This window comes from Sinocyclocheilus rhinocerous, unplaced genomic scaffold (genome assembly GCF_001515625.1).
Source record: "Sinocyclocheilus rhinocerous isolate Xijiao unplaced genomic scaffold, SAMN03320098_v1.1 scaffold507, whole genome shotgun sequence".
Lineage (NCBI taxonomy): Eukaryota > Metazoa > Chordata > Actinopteri > Cypriniformes > Cyprinidae > Sinocyclocheilus > Sinocyclocheilus rhinocerous.
In genome coordinates, this window is record NW_015649561.1 from 426849 (window position 1) to 450632 (window position 23784).

Consider the following 23784-nt stretch of genomic DNA (forward strand, 5'->3'; position numbering starts at 1 on the left):
TTACTTTGCCCCCAAAAACGAACCTCAGGAACTTCCTGTGATGGAACTTCCTTCTTCGGAACAATGAAGTACCGGCTGTAGAACCCAGAGTCTGTCTCATGCGGAGGGACCACCTCGATGGCCTCCTTCTTTTAGAGAGTAACTACTTCTTGTTCTAATACGAGAGCCTGCTTGGGACCCACTAGAGTGGGGGTGACCCCATTGAATCGAGGCGGACGAGAACTGAACTGAATTCTGTAGCCTCTTTCTACAGTACGCAGGACCCATTGAGATACATTTGGCAGTAGCTTCCACGCTGCTAAATAATCTACTAAGGGAATCAGTCTCTCGAGACTGATCTCTGGTGTGCCCAGAATGGCTAGTTCAGTGCCCTGAAGCGGCACACCGGCAGGGGAGCTGCGCCCTGGAACACCGGCAGGGTTGGCAGAACGATCTCCCGAGGGCACTGGGGGGAGACGGGCACCGTGTAATGCGGTGTGAACCTTTCTTCCCCAGAAGGGCCAGCCCTCGCTAGTCCTGCACCCAAATAGTCAGGACCGTTTGGTCGAGGACCTCTTAGCCTGAAGGACGGTCCGCAGATCCGGCTTAGGCTTGGAAGCCCCTGACCCAGAGCGTCCGGTCCCGACGCGGGGGAGCGCGGGTGGCAACGCTCTGTTTTTGAGTCTCCCTATATGAGGAGCTGGTACGCGGTGGGGACTGCTCCCACCCAGCAGCCCCCGGAGCTGAAATACGGCGAGGAAGGAACCGCTGAAACGCCGCCGCTTGTTTTCGAGCCTCCTGGTCCCTGTCGACGACTGAATTGAAGAGCTGAGATGCGGCGAGGGAGGAACCGCTGAAACGCCGGCGCCTGTTTTATGAGCCTCCTGGTCCCTGTCGACGACGGAATTGATGGCGTCACCAAACAGGCCAGAAGGCGCAAAGCGGGGCATCGAGGAGGAGCCCCTTCATATCAGACAGGGTCAACCACACATGTCTCTCTGCTGCCATGGACCGCCCAATGGCGCGGGCGGTCTCCTTGGTGGTGCGGAGAGAGAGATCAGCATTTCTTCTTAACTCCGTGATATTATCAGAGTTAAGCTCCTCGCCCTCATCCAGCTCTTTAAGCAGGTCTGCCTGGTACGCCTGTAACACCTACATTGTGTGCAGACACGCACTGGCCTGACCTGCTGACGCGTACCCCTTGCCCACCAGCGCTGATGTTGTACGCAGCGGCTTGGAGGGCAGTGCCGGAGCCTTTAAGGACGATGCCATGCCTGGGGACAGATAGCTGGCTAGCGTCTGTTCAACCCGGGGCATCGCCCTATAGCCACTCTCAGTCAACCCCGCCACATTCCCATAATAATCTGAGGCAGGGATGAAGAGACGGGCCGAAAAAGGCTTGGCCCACGAACTCGACACCTCAGTGTGAAGGTCGGGGGAAAATGTCAGGCTCCGGCATGGAGGTGGTGGCCTCGTGCACAGGAAGCGTTCATCTAACTTGCTTCGCTGCGGCTCGGCCTGCTTCTAAGCGGGCCAATCGATCTTTAATTTGGCCACGGCGCGAGTAAGCACCTCCACTAGCTCCTCATACTGGGGCGATTGAGGGGGCGAAACCTCTTCGACGTCCTCCACGTCAACCTCCTCGGAGGAAGACAGGAGAAGCGTCGAGCCGTCACCCCGGGAGGAAGTAGCCGCAGAACGGGCTTCCGAACCCAGAGATCGGGCGCTGGATCTGGTCACCCCAGGAGGAAGTAGCCGCAGAACGGGCTTCCGAACCCAGAGATCGGGCACTGGATCTGGCAGGTGAGGAAGGAGTTAGGGACTCGCCTGTCTCCATTCCCTCCGCCAGATCCAATTGTGAACCCCACGAATGCAGCCGCCGCTCTGCCTCGACGGAAGCGGGGCCAGCACCGCGAGGAACGCTGGCGAAGGCTCCCTTCTCAAAGAGAGCCCTCCGCTCCCAAGCAAACCACGCACAGGCTGTGTGTATCCCCACCCATGATGTAACGTGGGCAGGGAGGAACACACAACCTATAGCGTGGCTTGCTCTCGCCCTTAGAATGATTTGTCTTAGCATGAGCTTTAGACATAGCTGGAGCTTATGAACTTTTCACAATTGACAGACAACAATAAATATGACTGACACGCACAGAGCGCTTTGCTGAATGACAGAAAGCTGACGCCGGCTCCGCCGTACACACTTTTATAGCTTCCTGGTCATGACGTCACGTCATGACGTCTCGCTCCACTATTGGACTGATTTCACATGTGATTCAGAGCGTGGTCACAGAAGGCGTTCCCGAAGCGTTCTCCGACGCAGCTCGAGTTCCTGAAGAGGAACTGAGAACTAAGTCAAACTAAAACCCACCTTTTTAAAAAATTAAAATTAAAATTTATTAAACCTATTTTAGCTTGTTATCAAGGCAACATTTCTTGAAGTACTAAAACAACTAAAACTAAATATATAAAAAAAACTACTAAAAAGAACAAAATTACTAAAAACTTAAACACAAAATATAAAAGTAAAACTCTAATTCAAAATATTTACAAAACATATAATAGTATATCAGTAATACTAAAATAACACTGATTTCAGAAGCCTGCCATTTGCCACTAGTTATACATTTTTTGGAGCTGTAGGAAAACCTGAGTTTCTGTAATATGTGCTGCCTACAGACTTATTGTCGGTCCTTTTTTTTGTTGCTCTCAAAGTAAAATGTCATTTGGAACACGACTGAAAAGGTCACGTTTCGGTGCTTGATGGAGCACTATGCTTTCCCATGAGTCATGTCGGGAAGGAGATGGCAGGATGTACTCACAGATATTGGCAGTACCCTTGGGGATGGGCAGATAGGAGCCCATGCTCCAGGCTCGGCCCTGGTAGTGTCTCTTGCAGCGTGCGCAATCCGGCCCCGTAGTGTTGTGCTCGCACTCGCACCCCAGCTTCCCTTTGTCAAAAACACAGCTGTTGGCATGCAGATTGCACTTGCACCTAGCAGGATGAAAAACAAAACATCATAACAAACGGGAAATGTCAGCCCAGGCTACCGTTGCTATGTTGGTGGCACGAACAAAGAACCAGCCGCAATGTTTGACGTCTTATCCAAAACGTAATATTAATTTATTTTGCGACTCGTTCGGAGCCTCTTTGTGGCATATCCATTACAAACTCCAACCTTTAACGTTGGCCTCCCATGATGCTGTGGAAGAGAGCTTCATTATGCCATTAAAAACAGAGCTCATTTGAGTGTGCCCCTGCGGAGATACTGAATAGAAGCGTGGGTCACATCTGTGAGACAAAAGCAGAATGAAAGCCTCTCAGTGGTTGGGCTTTAACATTGAAAAAAGGGAAAGAATAAAAGAAGTGGAAAGTCTATCAACACTAACAGCACCTCTTCAAAGTTTCTCTGATGTCTGCTGGGAAAGAAATTTTGACAGAGTCACTGTTGTTTCAGAGTGTTTAGAGAGCATTAAATGTAAGAGGAAATCACAAGTTGTGAAGTCTGTCAAAACCATGAATTTTATTTTACTGGAAGATGCATGCAGTGACTTTTCAAAGCTGTAACTAAAACAAAGATTACTGGAGTACATTTTACACGGAGATACTGTTCCTGAATTTCATGTTTAACTCATTGTTTGTGAAATTTACTAGCAATTTCTGAGTGAAATTTGTTTCTTTTTTTGTGCATGTGTAGTTATTCATCCTAATTTCCTAGTTAAAGCGGCGAGAGCTTCAGAGACACTTGGGCGATTGCGGATGATTATCTTAGCTGCCACTCGAGATGAGTGGTCTCACTTTCCATATCTACTCTAAATATAATTTGCAGTCATTGATTTTTGCCAGGAGACAAAAGGTTACAACCGTGTTGTGTACTTCTGACCTCCGCCTCCCTGTGAGATGGGCAGCGGTTAATGAGATCATTGAGCATTCAGGATATGCTACACCTCTCTGGAGGGTTTGTGTTCGGTATGATATCAAGGCAGTATTTGTTTTTCTGCAACGCGTTCGAGGGAGGACTTTTGCTCTTTGGAGAACCGCGGCGGTGAGGATATGTGGCTGCCTCCCGCTGTGAACCCGAGACAGACGTGTTACAGAAATACATACATTCCAATTGACTTTCTACTTTTCGTGACATTGCGCATAAATGATTAATAACTGCGGGAAAACAGTGGAACAAAACCTCTAATTTCAGCTTTCATGATGGTCTATTTAACGTCAAATGGAGCTACAGTAAGTGCTTTCGTCGGCATGGACTTTGATGGACCCATTCAATATCGTCATTCAGTTCGACGATTTTTTCAATAGAGCATTCGGTATTATTATGCAGTGTATGCTTTGGCATTAATACAAATAGGCTACTTTCCAATTTCAGCATTACGGAAGTGCACATATTCATCACCTCTCTGGAGTATCATAAAGGGTAGTCAATTAAATCTCCTCCATATCTCTAATCTGTGGATGTATCTAACCGTCCTTCATCCAGATAGTAAAATTCCCTAAAGTGGTGTGCTTTGAGATCTGACCCTCGGGTTAATTAAAAACCAGCCGAAACTGGATCATCAAGCCGATGTCACCAAGTTCAGTGTATCTGCGGAGCAGCAGCGAGGGACGTGATGCTTTTGCCGTTGGCATTGTCATATTGAAATTGGAGGGACCGTTGAATATCATTCGGTGGGTGCCGCTGGGAGAACGCCTGGCACGACAAGCGTTTGTGCTGGCAGAAAGATGAAAATCCATTGAATAATTCTTTATTGGCCTTTTTTCTTCTCACTCTCCCACAGTGGGCTTTGGCCATTATCTAAGAGTGGCACCACTCGGTGACTCATTTAACTCCACTCTCCTCCCTCCTGTTATGAATCGAGGATGTAAGTGTTTTGCTTTGCACGCTCGCTCTCTAAAGATATGGCTCAGGGCGTTATACTGAGCGGCATTGTCTGTGAGGTGTAGTTCATAACACATATTCATGAATTTTGGCCACAAATGGGCTTGCTTTACACTATTCGAATAAATCTGAGAAATGGTTTTGAATAAAAATAATATACCCTGCTTTTTTAACGTTTTAACAGAAGACGTGTCTGGCTTACGTTATGAAATCTTATGATGCAACGCAGTCTAAACGTTAGCCCTCACACAGAGGCGTCTATACTCCCATGCCCCATTACTATTAAACATAGCAACGTCTGAAATATATTGTCTGTCTTCAGAGGAAGTAGAAAGCAGACTTTCATGTCAGTTGCTCTTGTTATGTTTCATCCTGACCTTGGTTTCTCCTGGAATGTGTTTTCCTTCAGAAGCCTCTCCCATTTTCTGTTTTCTCTATGGTTGAGTTCCCTTTACCTCAATGCACAGTATTTGTCAGACCACCCACAATTAAAAATACATCCTTTGCAATTGCTATATTTAATGAAATTACATATTTAAATTATTGTAAAACTCTGTTATAGTCCCAATCAGGATGTGATATAGGAAATTTGACTATGTAAGCTCCACTTGATCGAATAGTTTATTGTTTTATGTTTGTGCTTTCCTTTTTATTATGCTCTGTCGTATAAAAATAATTCCAGTGTGGGAAAACGAATAACAAAAACTACTGTGTGGCAATTTCTCCATTATTGTTATTGTGCTTGAACACCATAATTTTACTGCTGAATAGAATGCATGCTATCTTGTATTTTTATTACTCAATGGCCTCTGCAAATGAGACTAAATGCAAGAGTTATTTTCAAGCTGATGTGTATCACAGGCTCATCACAGTCCTGCTGTTTACTATCAATTGTCAACCTTATTTTATATTGTTATATATTTTATATTGTTGGCATTGCAAATGGCCAAGGCTATGAAGGCTGTAATGTGAAGTCTTATCTGGCAAAGCTAATTGTTCAAAGATGAGATCATAATATGTAAGTTAAAGGTGCAATTTTTTACCTCGTTAAAAAGTTTGGCCCAAAGAAGAAATTATTAGTACTTTTTAAAAATGATAAATATATATTATAATAAAAGCTGTTTTATTTTACATGAAGCTGGTCACCTCATTGGAAGATCACATGACCCTTCCCTAATGTGTATTGTAAGCTGTGACGTGAAACTGTCATGGTAAAACATCTATTATAAAATACTCATTTAAATGTTGTTCGCAAAAAATGACTTTGTCAAAATACATAGCTAACTTTAAATGGCAGCCAGTGCTCAAGACGCTTTTTACCTGCAAAAGTGTGCAATTTAACTGCCTGCACCAAATAAATTTAAATAATTTCTGGGAAAAGTATAATTAACTACATAACTACATTTGTTGAAAAATGCTTGACTTTTTTTGTTGTTTATTAATTAAATTAGTTTATTAATGCCCTTCATCAAACTTTGTTTAGAATTTTGAAACGTTTTCTTTTTAAGTTTTAAGAGTTCATATTTTAATTTATTTGAATTAAATATATTACATATTCTGAATTCAGAATATTGATAATTTAATGAGACATTTGTCATGCAATTTAAACGAGGACTGAAAATTGACTAAAACTGAATGATATACATATTTTACAGTAATCACAGTAATATTCCATCACTGCATATGTGTACATTAAACTCATACCTGAAGCAAGTAGAACTTAAATATTTATAAGAGACCTTAGAAGAATTTTGAGCATGTCCAGTAAGTAAACTTTAGCAGTATCTGTGAGTGTCATGGTTTTACTCATGCTGTTTGACCCCTGGAAACTTTCTTCACCTTCTGGCCTTGAGGATTAGAGAGTCTTAGATGTCTTTGTAGTGTGAAGCAGACTTGGACTCCAAATGTAAACTCTAGTGGAGGCACAGAGACATCTGACAGCCATCTCATCAAAAAGGAAGGTGAAAGAACGCCGTAGCTGTCCGTCTTCCTGAACTTCACAGATGTAGCTGAAGGTTCGCTCGCTTTTGTATGTCAACCAACCTTAGTTACTGGAGAACCTGCCTGGCTCTCGACATCTGCCCTAACAGCTTTTGTTGAGGGACAACTGTGATGTGACCCATATCAAGAGGAGAAGTAAACACAACACAAGTGAAGATGGGAGAAGAGGAAATAAATGAGCCGAAGGAAAAGGAACAAATTTAAAAGTTGGAGTCTCGATAACAAAATTGCTGAAGATTTTTTTTCCATCAATGATAATGAATTAGGGAGCCTGTAAGATGAAACGGTGGTTCAAAAAAATAAATAAATAAATAAATAAATAATCATAAAAAATAAAAATAAATAAAAACATGAAAAGATGAAAAATCATATTTCAATGAAGTTGTGTGTTTTTCCTTCATCTTCATATTATTACCATTACCCATTTTGCAGTTGCAAAAGATTTGTGACCAAATGCAAGTTTTTTAGGGAACACCAAAAGTTTTGCAAATAAATGCAAAAGCATTGAAAAATTATTTTCCGTGTTTCAAACAATCCAATCACAGTCAATAACGTTGACCCACTTTGAGCTGCTTGAGCTGAAGCTGAACAATGAATGAACAAAGTAAACTGATCAGTGCTCACCCAAATGCATGCTTCACATATGAGAATAATCAGATATAGGCCCTATAAGAAACACAATATTTTAATTTGCTTCTGCACAAAATTACACAAATGCATCAAATTTCAACTATGTGCTAGTAGTTTGTATGTGTAGGCACGTTGTGAATGCGCTCTTTCCTTAACAACGCACTAAAACATAGACAATGAATAACTAAAACAGAGAATTAAACATAACAGCAAGGGAAAAATAACACTGTTATTTTGAACATTACATTTTTGTGTCTATACAATAATAAGGGATTTATGTACTCATCAGTGTTTTAGATATGTGGAGTAAAAATTATAGTTTTTATATATATATAAAAAAATAGACCCTTGGTGCAAGTGTCACGTTCGTTACTGTGAGGGAGCGCGGAGTGAGAAACGAGGAGACATGGAGTACATCAACAAGAAGACTTTAATTATCCAACACAAGGGAACCAGGAAAACACACGTAGCAGGAGCGGTTGACATATACAATACCGGACGAAGGAAGACAGGGCAGACTACACTTTAAATACTGGAGCAAATTAAGATAATTAACAAAACACAGCTTGAAACAAATGATGAACTAATCAGGGAACATAATGGGAACAGGAAGGACCAAATAAGGGCATAAGGAAACACAAAATAGGTCCATAACCCTGACATAACTGCCCCCTCCTGGAAGGTGCGTCCCGCACCGTAACAATTCCACCAGGTAGGGGGGGTGGGTGCCCTGGAGGCTGGTGCAGGACTGGGACACGGGGAATACCTCCAGAGGGGACCAGGCAGTCCAGGGTGCCATTGCGGAGCAGGCAGAGTATGAGGCCATGGCGGAGCAGGCAGAGTAGGAGGCCATGGCGGAGCAGGCAGACTAGGAGGCCATGGCGGAGCAGGCAGTTCAGGAGGCCATGGCGGAACAGGAAGACTAGGAGGCCATGGCGGAGCAGGCAGTTCAGAAGGCCATGACGGAACTGGGAGCTCGAGGAGCGTGGCCTCGGCACTCGGCCCGGCCTTCACAGATGGACCCCTACTACCCCCCCCGCAAAAAATCCTTGGGGAGAATATAGACTTTAGAGGCCTTCCGTAGGCCTAACACGGGAACTGTGGCCCTCCCTGGACTTGACGTGGGGACTGGAGCCCTCTTTGGGCTGGACAAGGGGACTGGAGCCCTCATTGGGTTAAACTCGAGGACTGAGGCCCTCTCTGGGCTAAACTCGGGGACAGGAGCCCTCACTGGGCTAAACTCGGGGACAGGGGCCCTCACTGGGCTAAACTCGGGGACTGGGGCCCTCCCGGGGCTAGACTCTAGGCCTGGAGCCCTCCTAAACTCGGGGACAGGGGCCCTCACTGGGCTAAACTCGGGGACTGGGGCCCTCTCTGGGCTAGACTCGAGGACTGGAGCCCTCTCTGGGCTAAACTTGGGGACTGGAGCCTTCTCTGGACAAACTCGGGGACTGGGACCCTCTCTGGGCTAAATCTCTCGACTCTGGTAAGGGGATAGAGCTGATACTGGAGCGAACTCAGGGGCTGGAGCCGACACTGGAGCGAGCTCTGGGGGGCGCTCTCGGGCAAGGAAGAGGGCCGTGAGCCATTCTTTTCTCCTCATCCACCTCTTTTGGTTACGGGTGAATAGGGCAGCCAGCGGGCTTGACATCGTGGCGGCCGGCGGGCTTGACTGATGAACGGCCGGCAGACTTGACTGAGCGGCAACTTCCATGATCGCGGGGGAAAAAACGGGAAAACAAAAGATTGTTCAAAACGAAACGAAAACACGGGAGAAGGGGCGCCGCTTACTGATTTTGTTTTGGTCCGGTATTCTGTGACGTTCGCTACTGTGAGGGAGCGCGGAGCGAGGAACGAGGAGACGTGGAGTACATAATCAGGAAGACTTGTTTTTAATTATTTATACTAATTATAATTTTAATTAATTATAATTCACTATACAATCAAAATGCAGTTGGGTTATTTTGATTAAGTAAAAATAACAACAACAACAACAACAACCAAAAATACAGCTAACTAATACAAAACACAATAAAAACATGATAACATAATGAAAAACATGATTTAAAAAAAAAAATGGAGTTATCTGTTTTTGCAAACAAACTCTTCATACAGTCATTTATACATTCTGTAAAAATTCTTCTTGGCCCAGGTAGGGAGGTTATCTTACCCCAACAGTGGGGGTAAAATGATCTTTTAATCTTTTGTGCTATAGCAACTAAATTAGCAAATTTATAAATATGCACAATGTCATTTTACTCAGAGTAAAACTGACTTAAAGCGTAAGTTCAATGCTAAATTATGTCGTGATAATTTACTCACCCCCATGTCATCCAAGATGTTTATGTCTTTCTTTCTTCAGTTGAAAAGAAATGAGGGTTTTTGAGGAAAACATTCCAAGATTTTTCTCCATATGGTGGACTTGAACAGGGACTTTTAACCACAAATGCTCGTCTTGCACTAGCTCTGCATCCATGACTAGGAAAGGTCATGCGTGACGTAGTCGGAAGTACCGACCCAGTGTTTACAAGTATGGAGAAGGAGGACCATTCAGAAGTTGTATGTTGAATGACACATATTTATTTATATTTCTGTCATGACAACTCTCGGAGGGATTGGCATGGTAAAGTACATGACAATGTTAATGTATTTGGTCTTCGTGGAATAGATACGCTACACTGCTGCTGCGGCAGAGCATGTACCTATGCTTGCTACTGCCAATACATCCACAGCATGCTGCTGTGAGCATGTAAGAAATACTGCTGCTGCAAATATAACATACATGAATAACCCCCATATAGCATACTTGAATCATCTCGTAGCAGATCTATACAGGTGGAGCTGGGGAAGGTGGAGGGTTTCTGAAGCACGCAGCAAACTGCTACAACAAGCACTACTCATATATTTGAATGTTGAGCAGTGAGCTCATTGTCTACCAATACAGGAGAGAACCAGTCAGCTGTGCCATGTGATAATGATGTCGTTAGGTCAGATTGAGTTAGACCTATCGGACTGCGCCATCTAGACTTTCATGCCAGAACTCTGTATATCTTTGTGTAAGTTTATTGTTTAAAATGGTCCGTTCGTGTGCATATCCTGGGTGTTTAAATCTTTTGAAACCTAAAAGATTTCTGGTTACACTATTTCGATAGTCCACTTTAGACATTCTACTAACTATAAGTAACTTTGTAACTACATGTCAACTATTTCTTCCACTAGGAAAAAACTTGACCTTTCCAATGTGATTACGTAATGCGTGAAGTCCTGGATACACATCGCAGGGCTAGTGCAAGACTAGCATTTGTAGTTTAAAAAGTATACAAACTTATATATTTTTTTTTTTTAGAAAATGACAGATGGTTTCGCTAGATAAGACCCATTTTCCTCAGCTGGGATTGTGTAGAGCCCTTTGAAGCTGCATTGAAACTGCAATTTGGACCTTCAACCCCGTTGGTCCCTGTTGAAGTCCACTATATGGAGAAAAATACTGCAATGTTTTCCTCAAAAATCTGAATTTCTTTTCAACTGAAGAAAGAAAAACATGAACATCTTGGATAACATGGGGGTGAGTAAATTATCAGGAAATATGACAGGATGATAAAATTTCAATTAAATTTACAGGGTTTTGTCCACAAAAAAGTGTAAACATAATACTATATTATCACCATGAACACAAGACTGAGGTCAGCTACTATGTCTAGCTACAACCCGGAATATAACAGCAGCTCTAGTGAAATACTTTGAGCCTAGCCTATGTTATTCCTTTATTCAGTTTTACATGATACTATAAGCAGCAATGCACAAGTCTCAGAATTGTATTTTGACATGCCCTGTGCCTTGGGTGTATTGAAACTTCAATAATGACGCTAAAAGTCATAGCCAAATAATTTGCCATTGTGATGTTGTTGAAATGAGAATTCCTATTAGGACTGACTGACTCTGTGCGGTGGCCAATTTCCTCACTTGTCTGGGTGGAATGTAATACATCTCAGGCAAATTGTTTGTGTCTCACCTCAAAATGTAGTCGACCCTGGAGGGGCTCTCCAGATTTTCAGGGAAATATTAGGAATTCATCACAGCGTAATTCCCCTACTCCGATTATTCCACTGCGGCCAAATCTGATTTGAATTTGTGGCACTCTGGTTGGCATTGCTGAGAGCTACGCCTGCAATTTGTTTCAACGACAGGCCCTATTATGGAGCATTTACTCTGATCTGCATGAATATTATGCTAATAAGGGACTCTGTCCCATCCCCGCTTTGATCAAACACAACCTCTCCCTCATCTTCAAAGCTGCTTAGATAAACAGTGAAGTGGGGACACAGCATATGTGGAAGTATGTGATAAAGTGCTATGATTATTGATAAGTATAGCGACGGAACGGTTTCTGGAAAATGGGGAATTAAATGGTGCATAAATATAATAGAAATGATTGACATTACTGTGCTTTTCAATCTAATTTGATCAGCATATGCGTCTGTGTTTATATTCACGTTAGTTCTGTTATAAAAGAAAACGTGCATAATGTTGGCTCCAAACCAGCTGGGATAAATGAATAATGTAGTGTTATTTTTGAGAGTGCAAAATGTTGATATTCAAGTTTACTGCAGTGCCTCAAGGGAGAGTTTATATTGATGTTTTTTTTTTTCCCAGTTGCTCGTTTATTATTGATGACTGCAGCAAAGCTTCTCATTAGGCATAATTAAATATCTTAGATGTGAATCAGAAATGATTGGCAGGGAACATGGTCAGTTGTGACAAACATCTGTACTCAAAAGCTCAGTCTATGACTTTCAAATCAAGCCTCATGCGAATAGAGCAATTTGCCGTTTAACAATCTGAATTGCCATTCTGAATTGCACTCCGAAGAGTTCACAAGGGCATGTTATCATCAACTGACACCTTCTGAATGAAATATTACATTCAATATAAAACTAATTCAGTGTTTATGAATTAAATTGTGAAACTCTGTAATTGTTGATAGTTTCTGAAAAAAACATTTCTGAAATGTTTTCATATCCACTATGGTTTTGCATCCGTATGAGTTCAAGAACATAAATCACAAATGAGGATAACAGCAGGGTTGAATGACTAGGTAGATCTTTGTGCGAGATGCTGTAAGTTGGTACTCTTTGACTTGTGAAGCATTTATTTTAGTATTACAACGTGAGAGTCTGCTGGGACTGAAACAGCCAAAATGATGCAGCTTTTTTTAAATGGATTTTTCCTTTGGACCGTCTCACCTGAATAATCTCTCCTCAAATCATGCATATTTAAATTGGGATGAAAAAATTGCAATGGCCTAAAAATATACTTTATTGAATATGAGATAATCCTAAAAGTGGAGTGCTATGGAAAGGGATCTTGAAGGCAGTTTTTAGATCATGAGTCCTTGCATGGCCTGTTTTCATTTAGCTGTTAAAAATCTACTCAGCAGCAGTCAATATAGGTATAATTCACCTACAGATGAAAGTTCTGTCATCATTTATTGACCCCCATGTCATTCCAAACCTGTATGACTTTCTTTGTTTTATGGAAAACAGAAGGTAAATTCTGAAGAGTGTGCTGGTTGTTCTTTTCTATATGCACTTACAATAAAGGAGACTGTTTTTTAAACTTCAAAAAGGAATCAAAATATGAAAGTGTTCATGCTACTCATGCACTATATTCAAAGTCTAGAAGTATGACAGTTTTGTCAAGTCAAATTTATTTCTGTAGCACTTTTCACAATACACATTGGGCCAGGTGCTAGTCTGTTTTTGTGCCATTACATAATGCCCCAAAAAGCATGTATTAACCCATTTTGCGGCTGTGTTGTTAGTAGGTTGCCCCTGATTATTGTGCATTGTCAGTAGATCACCCGCAGAACTTTCCACTCCCATTGGCGCTTTTATGGGATTGCGGTATCATGCTAATTTTAGTATAATATATTTGGGCAATGATAAAACCAGCATGATAATGCACGGCCCCATGTTGCAAGGATCTGTACACAATTCCTGGAAGCTGAAAACATCCCAGTTCTTGCATGGCCAGCATACTCAACGGACATGTCACCCATTGAGCATGTTTGGTATGCTCTGGATCGGCGTATACGACAGCGTGTTCCAGTTCCTGCCAATATCCAGCAACTTCGCACAGCCATTGAAGAGGAGTGGAACAACATTCCACAGGCCACAATCAACAAACTGATCAACTCTATGCGAAGGAGATAAAATGGTGAGGCAAATGGTGGTCACACCAGATACTGACTGGTTTTCGGACCCCCCCGGATTGCTAGCTTAACGTAGTACATGTAGCAAGTTTTTTTTTTTAATTATATAATAAATAAAAAGAAAACTGATAGAATAAAAAAAGAATAGAGCAAGCTAGTGTTAGAGGCCTTTTTTTGCTATTGTTAATTGTATAATAAATGAAAGAAAAGGAATAGATATAATAGAAATATAATAGAGAAACTAGTGTTGTTTTTTTTAAGAAAACAAGCAGTTAGTAAATGAAAGGAGTGCAAGTCTTAAAGGGGCAAGTTTTTTTTAGAATAGAATTATAATAGAGATTGCTAGAGTTATAGGGTCAAATAAAGATGGAAGAGATGTGTTTTTAGCCGATTCTTGAAAATGGCTAAGGACTCAGCTGCTCGGATTGAGTTGGGCAGGTCATTCCACCAGGAGGGAACATTTAATGTAAAAGTCAGTGAAAGTGATTTTGTGCCTCTTTGGGATGGCACAATAAAGCGATGTTCACTTGCAGAACGCAAGCTTCTAGAGGGCACATAAGTCTGAAGTAATGAATTTCGGTAAAGGAGTGCAGAGCCAGTGGTGGTTTTGAAATATATATATATATATTATAAATATATTATATCATAAATAACTAAATTTGAAGGACATGACTGCAGTTTCATCAATCTACCATTAGAATGTAAATGAAAAACATCTAATTAATTTACAGCATAACATTATAATGAAGATGCAGATCTTGTTAGGAATCATACCTTTCTAAGTGAATAACTACAAAACCCTGGTCAAAAGACCTCCACTGTAATATTATTCTCTGTGTCAGAGATTTTTGGGATTACATTGAATTGAAAACCCACACTCAGGAGAAGGTATTGGATGTAACTATTCACCTCTGATTTGCCTCAGGAAATAATAAATGGAAAAATATGGTGACTGCAAAGAAGCAGAGACCTCTGATTTAACACTTTAATCGTAAACAAAAGTTGTTTCCTGAAACATACATCACTTTTCCTTCCTTTCTATTACCTAGTTTTTCTTCATTTGAAAAGATAATTTTGTCCATTATAAACAATATAAAGACATTGTTAAAAGAGAAGATCAAAGAATTTCATTCTTTTATCATAGAAGAAGGTTGCCAGTAAATTTTAATTGATGCATCACAATTCTAGCCTTTTTTTGAAAACAGAAAGCAGTATTTTTTTTAGTATGATGACTCAATTGTAGCTTTTAATGAACCTAAGACTGTCTGTGAGGATAATTTGGTCTAGACTGTGTGAAAGCCGTAGTTCATAAGGAGACTATAGTTGGAGGACCCTTCCCAACATCAAGTACTGCAACCTCCACATCTCCCTCTTACAGACTTCAACACATCAAAAGCCAAACAACAGCAGCCCCTCGTGCCTTCATTAAGGCATAAAGCAGTCACTTATCTCTTCTTTGCTCTATTATAAGTTCCAAAAGTGAACGTGAGGGGTGCTGACAAACTCATTTTAGATCTGCATGTTCAATGTCTTTTTACACAAACATATTTAGAATTGATTGTCTGCTCAAAGTTTTTAGGGAAATTTTGTTAATGAATTTGGACATACAGGTTTGGAACAACGTAAGGGTGAATAAATGATGACAAAAGGTAAATGTTTGAAAAAAGTAAACACACTCTAGGATATTTTGTAATATTGTGGAGGATAGCAGTCTGTAAGTGTTTTTTATCTTTTCTCATTAGATTTTAGCGCGGTTGTCGTTGCTAGGACACTCATTGTTTTGTTTACTGTGTTTACCGTGGTAAACGTGCTGAAGTCGCGTTTGTTCTCGTGCGTATCGCGTGGCTTTGAAGTTTCGGTTTAATAAGTAGTAAGGCATGGCCAAAGCCAGGTATAATTTACCTAGTTTGCAAGTACTTGTTAGTAGAAGCAGTTGAGCAGCACAAGAGGACAGCAGTCTGTAAGTGTTTTGTATCTTTTCTGATTAGATTTTAGTGCGGTTGTCGTTGCTAGGACACATTGTTTGGTTTACTGTGGTAAACACGTGCTGAAGTCATGTTTGTTCTTGTGCGTATCACATGGCTTTGCAGTTTCGGTTTAATAAGTAGAAAGGCGTGACCAGCTGAATTCAATTACATGGAATCAGGGAAGTATATATTTGCTCAGTACACCGTGGCAGCGGTTGCGGTAGCCCTCGTGTGAAGCCTTCCTCGTGTGAAGACCGACGAGTGTAAAGACCATCGACTCTTCCTGCGTCACTCCACCGAGCAAGGACACCGTCAAGGCACCTAAGTATTGCTTTTTTTTCTCCCTTTCTTTACTTTTTGTATAACTTGTTCTCATCTACTTGTTCTAGTCAATTGTACTCCATATGTGCTTTCAAATCTCTACTATTACTACTAACACTAGTAAATCACACACTGTACGTGGGAGGCAGCGCAATCCTAATAATCTGCATACTGTCCCTATGTCCTCCACTACTTTACTCTCTATTCTAATTGGTCTCTGGAACTGCCAGTCTGCTGTAAAAAAGCAGAATTTCTTTCATCTATTTCTACTCATTCAAGTCTCAACCTCATGGCCCTAACTGAGACTTGAATCAAACCTGAGGACACGGCCACTCCTGCAGCCCTCTCCACTAATTTCACTTTTTCCCACACCCCACGCCCGATTGGGAGGGGTGGAGGGACGGGTCTACTTATTTCAAAAGAATGGAAATTTGATAGTCTACCATCTCTTACCGGCAACAGTTCATTTGAATCACACGCAATTACTATTACCCACCCTGTTACAATCCATTTTGTAGTTATTTATCGTCCCCCAGGTCAACTGGGTAACTTCTTAGATGAGTTGGATGTGTTACTCTCAAACTTCTCTGAGGATGGTACTCCTCTGGTACTGCTCGGTGATTTCAACATCCACCTAGATAAACCACAGGCTGCTGACTTCAACACTCTGCTTGCCTCATTTGACCTCAAGCATGTGTCTACTACAGCTACTCACAAATCAGGTAACCAATTGGACCTTATCTACACACGCTACTGCTTAACTGAGAACACTTTAGTTACGCCGTTGCACACCTCAGACCACTTCCTCATCACTTGCTAACCTCACACTGACTCTGGATACAATGCACAATCCTCCGCAGGTCACCTTTCGGCGTAACCTACGCTCGCTCTCTCCCACTTGCCTATTCTCTATGGTTTCATCCACACTTCCTCCACCCTCTCAGTTTTCAGCACTGGACACAAACACTACTGACTGCAGAGAGGAAGTGGCGCAAATCAAAACACTCTGCTGACCTTAGTGTATATCAGTCACTCCTCTCCTCCTTCTCTGCAAGTGTCTCCACTGCTAAAACAACATACTACCACAACAAAATTAACAACTGTTCTGACTCTTATCTAAATCCAGCACTTTTAGAAAACTACAGACCGATATCCCTTCTTGCGTTCATTGCAAAGACACTTGAGCGAGTTGTGTTCAACCAACTCTCTATGTTTCTTGCACAGAACAACCTCATGGACAGCAACCAATCTGGCTTCAAAAGTGGCCACTCAACTGAAACTGCACTGCTCTCGGTTACTGAAGCCCTGAGACTGGCAAGAGCAGTGGATGATCAGTTAAGCTTCACAGACCATATTGCTACAACAGCCCAGTCCTGCAGGTTTGCCTTATACAACATTAGGAAGATTAGTCCCTTCCTAACAGAGCAGACCGCACAACTCCTTGTCCGAGCTCTTGTTCTCTCCAGACTGGACTATTGTAATGCTCTCTTGGCGGGCCTTACTGCATGTATTATCAAGCCTCTGCAACTGATCCAGAATGCAGCAGCCAGAGTGGTCTTCAACGAGCCGAAGAAAGCTCACGTCACACCTCTCTTCATCAGCTTGCACTGGCTGCCAATAGCCGCTCGCATCAATTTCAAGGTACTGAGTCTTGCACAGCAACCAATCTGGCTTCAAAAGTGGCCACTCAACTGAAACTGCACTGCTCTCGGTTACTGAAGCCCTGAGACTGGCAAGAGCAGCTTCCAAATCCTCAGTACTCATCTTGCTGGATCTGTCTGCTGCTTTTGACACTGTTAACCACCAGATCCTCCTGTCCACCTTCATGAAGATGGGCATCTCAGGAACCGCACTCCAGCGGTTCAAGTCTTACCTCTCTGGTAGGTCCTTCAGGGTGTCTTGGAGGGGTGAGGTTTCTAAGTCACAACTTCTTGCTACTGGGGTTCCTCAAGGCTCAGTACTTGGACCACTTCTCTTCTCCATCTACATGTCATCATTAAGCTCCAGAAGCTTGCGTTCTGCAAGTGAACGAGGCCTCGTGGTGCCATCCCAAAGAGGCACAAAATCACTCTCACGGACCTTTTCCTGGACTGTTCCCAGCTGGTGGAACAACCTGCCTATCTCAATCGAGCAGCTAAGTCTCAAGTCATTTTCAAAAAACATCTAAAGACATCTTTTTCGCCATCACCTGACCAATTAATACTAGCACTTACCTATTCTATTCTATTCTATTCTATTCTATTTGGTCTAATGTATTTATATATAGATAAAAACACCTTGCTATGTGCACTGTGCTAGACTAACTGAGACTTGTCATAACACTTGTATATTGTTGCTCTCTCGTTGGTCTGATTGCTTCTACTTTGTAAGTCGCTTTGGATAAACGCGTCTGCTAAATGACTAAATGTAAATGTAAATTGTGTTGTTGAGACAACAGTGAAACTGTTTGCATCAGGTAAAACAATTTGCTAAATATCAAACATTTTATTTTTCTTATTTTGTTTGTTTATGCCTCAGTGATGGACCATATGCATGATTTCCCAAGCCTAACTTAAGATTTTTCGGCTCATTCAACTCAATAAGCAAACAATTCCTGACACAAGAGGAGTACTGTCTACTGGGGCGTGCATGTGTACAACTTCCTTTGAACTATAAAATCAGTTTTAAATATTGTGCAATGGGTCTTCAAATGAAAATGTGTGCTCTAAAGTCTAAAGGAGTACAATATGAAGGATCAAAAACCATGCACCACCATTCATAAAATACCCTCAGTAATCATTACAGATGCAAAGTCATATTACTATCGCCCAACAGGTACACTTGCATGGTGATGTATCCCCAGTGGTTATTATTTAATCAGCAGTAAATGGTCTTAATTTGTAGATTAGTCTCTTTCCAATTAGCTCACTCTGTAATTGCCCTAATCTACCACTGCAGTCCTTTGAATCCTAATTTAGAGCTGTGCATTTAGATTCACAGGGGACCTATCAAATGCATCATTATGAACCAAGTTATTCTCACATAAACCAACTGCTTATGAGCCATTCCGGCCCAATTTGGAGAGCAGCTGCTGTGTTTTTGTTTCTATTGTGCCATCATTTGACTTGTGAAGACATTGTGAAGTCATGCTGCACTATTTAGTTTTTTTATGCTGGCTAAATGAGACCTTTGAGGTCCATTTTATTCTTTATTGCCCATTGCAATTTCCCTCCATCCGGCTTGACTTCTAATTTTAGAGAAGAATATGAGTGGTCACTCATTATGCTTATTCTGTCATTTGACACCATGTGGAGCCCTGCAAAAGCTGGGCTGGGGCTACATGCATAAAACTTGCCAATAATTTAATCCTGAAAGTTTGAGTACACACAGCTGAGCTTTCAGGAAAAAAAAGTTAGGTAGATCCTTTGCAGATCCCGTTTTTGGTATTGCCATCATTATTGTCATTACGAAATATTAATCTCAGTTGTGCATATAATCATTTAATGCACATTTTATTTGGATTTTATTAATATACCAATGTTTCCATCTAGTAATTTGTTAAAATATAAAATAATTTTATTATTAACATTTTTAGTTTTAAGTAACATTTGGCAGATTCTGTGCTGGGTTCATTGTATAAATTTTGCCCCTGAAGTAATTATAACCCTTAAGTAGTTACATTGTTATCAAATATTTCTGGCAAATTATATTATGTAGCATCTTGCATGTTTTGTGACACTTTCATGTCACAACATTTTATTGCGTTGATTGTTTTTAATGTTCTATGGCATTTGAAAATTGCTTACCACCTACACTAAACCCAACCTTAAACTCAAAACCGATGTGTTAATGAAAGCAGTGTTAATAAAACGCAGGCATGAGATAAAAGATGAAGCAGCCTTGACATTTTAGCTTGCTTCTACAAGTCTTTGAGCTCTTTTATCGTGACTGGTTTCACAGGATGCGTACCTGAGCACTCTGCACTGCAAGTACAGTACAATGCTGTACCAAGTGAGCTAAGTTTACTATGTCAGAAAAGCCATACATATGAAACTAGTTATGTTATGCAAACATCAAAATGCATGATTTAACTAATGAAAAATCATGCAAACCATATAAAAGTATTTTAAGATTATAACATAGCATGAAAACAATTTGGTAACACTTTTGTATAGGGGCCAATTCTCACTATTAACTAGTTGCTTATTAGCATGCCTGTTAATAACATATTACATTTACATTTAATCATTTAGCAGACGCTTTTATCCAAAGCAACTTACAAATGAGAACAATAGAAGCAATGAGACCAACAAGAGAACAACAACAGTATTACAAGTGCCATGACAAGTCTCAGGTAGTCTAGCATAGTACACGTAGCTAGGTTTTTATTTTTATTTTTATTTTTTATAAATAATAGAGTGGAATAGAACAGAACAGAATAGGTAAGTGCTAGTATTAGTTGGTCAGGTGCTGGCGAAAAAGATGTGTCTTTAGATGTTTTTTGAAAATGGCTAAAGATTTAGCTGTTCGAATTGAGATCGGGAGGTCATTCCACCAGCTGGGCACAGTCCAGGAAAAGGTCTGTGAGAGTAATTTTGTGCCTCTTTGGGATGGCACCACAAGGCGCCGTTCACTTGCAGAACGCAAGCTTCTGGAGGGCGCATAAGTTTGAACTAGCGAGTTTAGGTATATTGGTGCAGCGCCAGTGGTTGTCTTGTAGGCAAGCATCAGTACCTTGAATTTGATGCGAGCGGCTACTGGTAGCCAGTGTAACCTGATGAGGAGAGGAGTAAGGTGAGCTTTTTTTGGCTCATTGAAGACCACTCTCGCTGCTGCATTCTGGATCAGTTGCAGAGGCTTGATAGTACATGCGGGAAGGCCCGCCAAGAGAGCAATACAATAGTCCAGTCTGGAGAGAACAAGAGCTTGGACAAGAAGTTGTGTGGTTTGCTCTGACAGGAAGGGTCTAATCTTCTGGCTAATACTGGCTGTTTATTAGTACTTATAAAATAAAAAACACATATTCTACATGACCATATTCTACATCCCTAATCCTACCCAATACCTAAACTTAACAACTACCTTAACTATTAATAAGCAGCAAATCAGGAGTTAATTGAGGCAAAAGTCGTAGTTAATGGTTCGTTAATAGCGAGAATTGGACAGTAAATTAAAGTGTGACCAATAATTCTTTATTAAATCATAATTTGCCCTGTAATCATAATTACATTGCAGTGAATTGTATGTATAAGTTGTGCAAATATTTAGGTAGGGGCACACTCTTCCAATAAGCCTATACTGAATAATTATTCCACCTCAATCACGTGTATGTTTTTAATAGGCATTTTATTTGCATTTATTTATAGACTGATGTTTTCATTTAGCATTTTTATTTTTAGAATTAAGCAAAAATATTCAAAACTTAATGATGTTAACTTACCTGCCCTGCACTTTAATGTCTGAGATGGCATAGAAGTATCTAGAAAGGTTGTTCTCGTCCACCATTGTGGCTCCGGTGGCAGGCCGTAGAAGTCTTATTCGAAGGTCAGTGAGGGTGAAGAAATCCCTTAGGTTCTTGGTGGTGTCCAGTTGCCCATACAGAGAAGCCATGTTGTGCAGTCTCGGGCCGGCAAGAAGGGCGAAGCGGTCTTTGATCTCGAAGCGCACGGTCTTATCGTACTTCCACACGTAGCCCGTTGAATAGGCCTCTGTGCAGATGATCTCTAGCATCGTGCTTGGGTTCAGCTGATGTACTGCTTTTGGCTCCATAGTAAAGGCATCCAAACAGTCAGATGCGTAAAACTGATACGGCTGCCATGTACGACCGTAATCCAGGGACTTCTCCAAGACCAACTGCTCGGGTCGGCCAGACTCAAAGGTGAGGACAATGTCATCGGTGAGTTCTATTGTTTTGTTCCAGGACAGCGTGATGTTGACCTGAAGCGGCTTGGGGTATTTCTTCCAGGAGGTCGACTGCCAGAACGTGGTTGGGTTTCGTCCTTCAGAGTCAAACATGAGCTCGGGCGGGTGGGCCAGCTCTTCGGTATCAGCGTCGCATTCGTTATTACACATATATGGGTTTTCCTGAAACACACACAGAGACCGGATGTGTTAATTATACAGTACGCTAATAGTAGTGGGTTTCCTGTTAGACAGTGCCACTCGTTTGAGGTGAACCCACACTGAGATGTTTCATTCTCCTCATGAATCACAATGTTAATGAACATATTCTTTGGTGAAAACACTTCAGCCTCCATTAACGCAGTAAGTTGGACATTTTCCTGAGTTGACTGCTAATACAACGCTCTGAATGGCCATCGCCTGCTTTCAGAGCGGTGTGCCTCATGAGAGCTGCTCAATGGTTACCCGCTCGCTCACTACCACCCAAATTGCTAATATAATTGATATTCTTGCTTGTTGGCCAGTTGGAATGGGAGTGGAATTCCGATGAGTGAAGTTGGAGGTACACACAGAGCTCCATGCATTTTTCATGCGTCTGTGTCTGCCCTGCACCGCTGAGCCACTGTGTTTCAGATCAACTTTTTCATTAATATTCTGCACACCTCTGAGCCATAGCGCAAATGACAATCAGCCATGAACTTTGAGGAGACGGCCATTCATTTCCGTCTTGTATACATGTTTGATCGGCTGCAATTGTCATACATCTTGTTTTGTTTTAGGCACAAACAGTGGCTGAATGCAATTACAAAAGATGCATAACATCTAAAGGCTCTTGGGACAAAATATTAAGCTTTGTTTGTGGAATAATTTTATCCCCTTCGCTGCTGTCAGTGGAAGAACTGACAGATTGTGATGCTTCCTCTCATCAAATTAATTATCTACTTTGCGTTGTTGGATCAAAATGTATTTCCCTTGTTTGTTTAGTCCAGGAATGTTCACAGGGAGATTGGATCTTAGATGCTGTGCTGAGCAAAGACTGTTTCACTTGGGCACAAGTGTTTAGTCAGGCAGAATAAACATATCTTTAAAGGAAAATCCATTTACTGCTATTCATGTCACTCCAAACCCATATACTGGTTTCCATAAAGCACAAAATATACATTTTTGAAGAATCTTTACACAATTCTTGCTATACAAAAACAGTTCATAGTAACCAGTGGCTTTCAATCTGCAAATATTACATAAAAAAGTGTGTGAAAAAATGTCATATTCCTTTTCTTACTTTAGGCATAATTGTGCACAATTCAGAATTGTTTTTTTTTCTTCTGAAACTGAAATGTGGTAGCAAACAGAATAGAAAAACAATGGGAATACAATTCGAATTTGAATTAATTGAAAGTCATTTAAAAACACTTTTGAAGGTTTTATAATAGATAGTTTGGATCTGTTTGAAATGCCTTACTTTCTGCCTTATTTTTAACATAACAGAAGACTCAACCATTTTTAACTGGAATGTGCAAGGTTTCCGATGTCAGCCACTTCCAGTTATTTTAGCTGTTTGATATGCTACGTGATGTTGCAAACTGGTATTTGATACATATTATTTTATTTATTATTGTAATCATAAACACACTGGTTTGTAGCCCAAACAGTTAATACTGTTTATAGTAGTAATATAATAATACCGTTTCCTGCACTTTGTTATTCTTTTAGTTATAGCGACTAATTCATTGAAAGTCTAACACACTCACAAGAAATTGCTTACATCTACATTGAAAAATAAGGTGAATAGAACTGTATACTGAACTTATTTTTATTAAGCCAATTTATGGATAAAGATGAAGGACTTAATCTTCCAGAATGCCAGAACCTGCTATATTTCTCTTATATAGTATTATATAATAATTATATA

The 23784-nt window shown here is 41.2% G+C and overlaps 1 protein-coding gene across 2 annotated transcripts in view; it reads right to left on the minus strand.

The window, feature by feature from the left end:
• Positions 1-23784, minus strand: part of LOC107710624 (netrin-G1-like) — a 98693-nt gene that overhangs the window by 22778 nt on the left and 52131 nt on the right. For both annotated transcript variants that reach the window (XM_016515454.1, XM_016515453.1), the window contains exons 3-4: positions 21412-22055; positions 2799-2971 (exon numbers count right to left, since the gene is read on the minus strand). In XM_016515454.1, coding sequence (XP_016370940.1) covers positions 2799-2971; positions 21412-22055 — 817 coding nt within the window. The remainder of the gene's footprint in view (positions 1-2798; positions 2972-21411; positions 22056-23784) is intronic.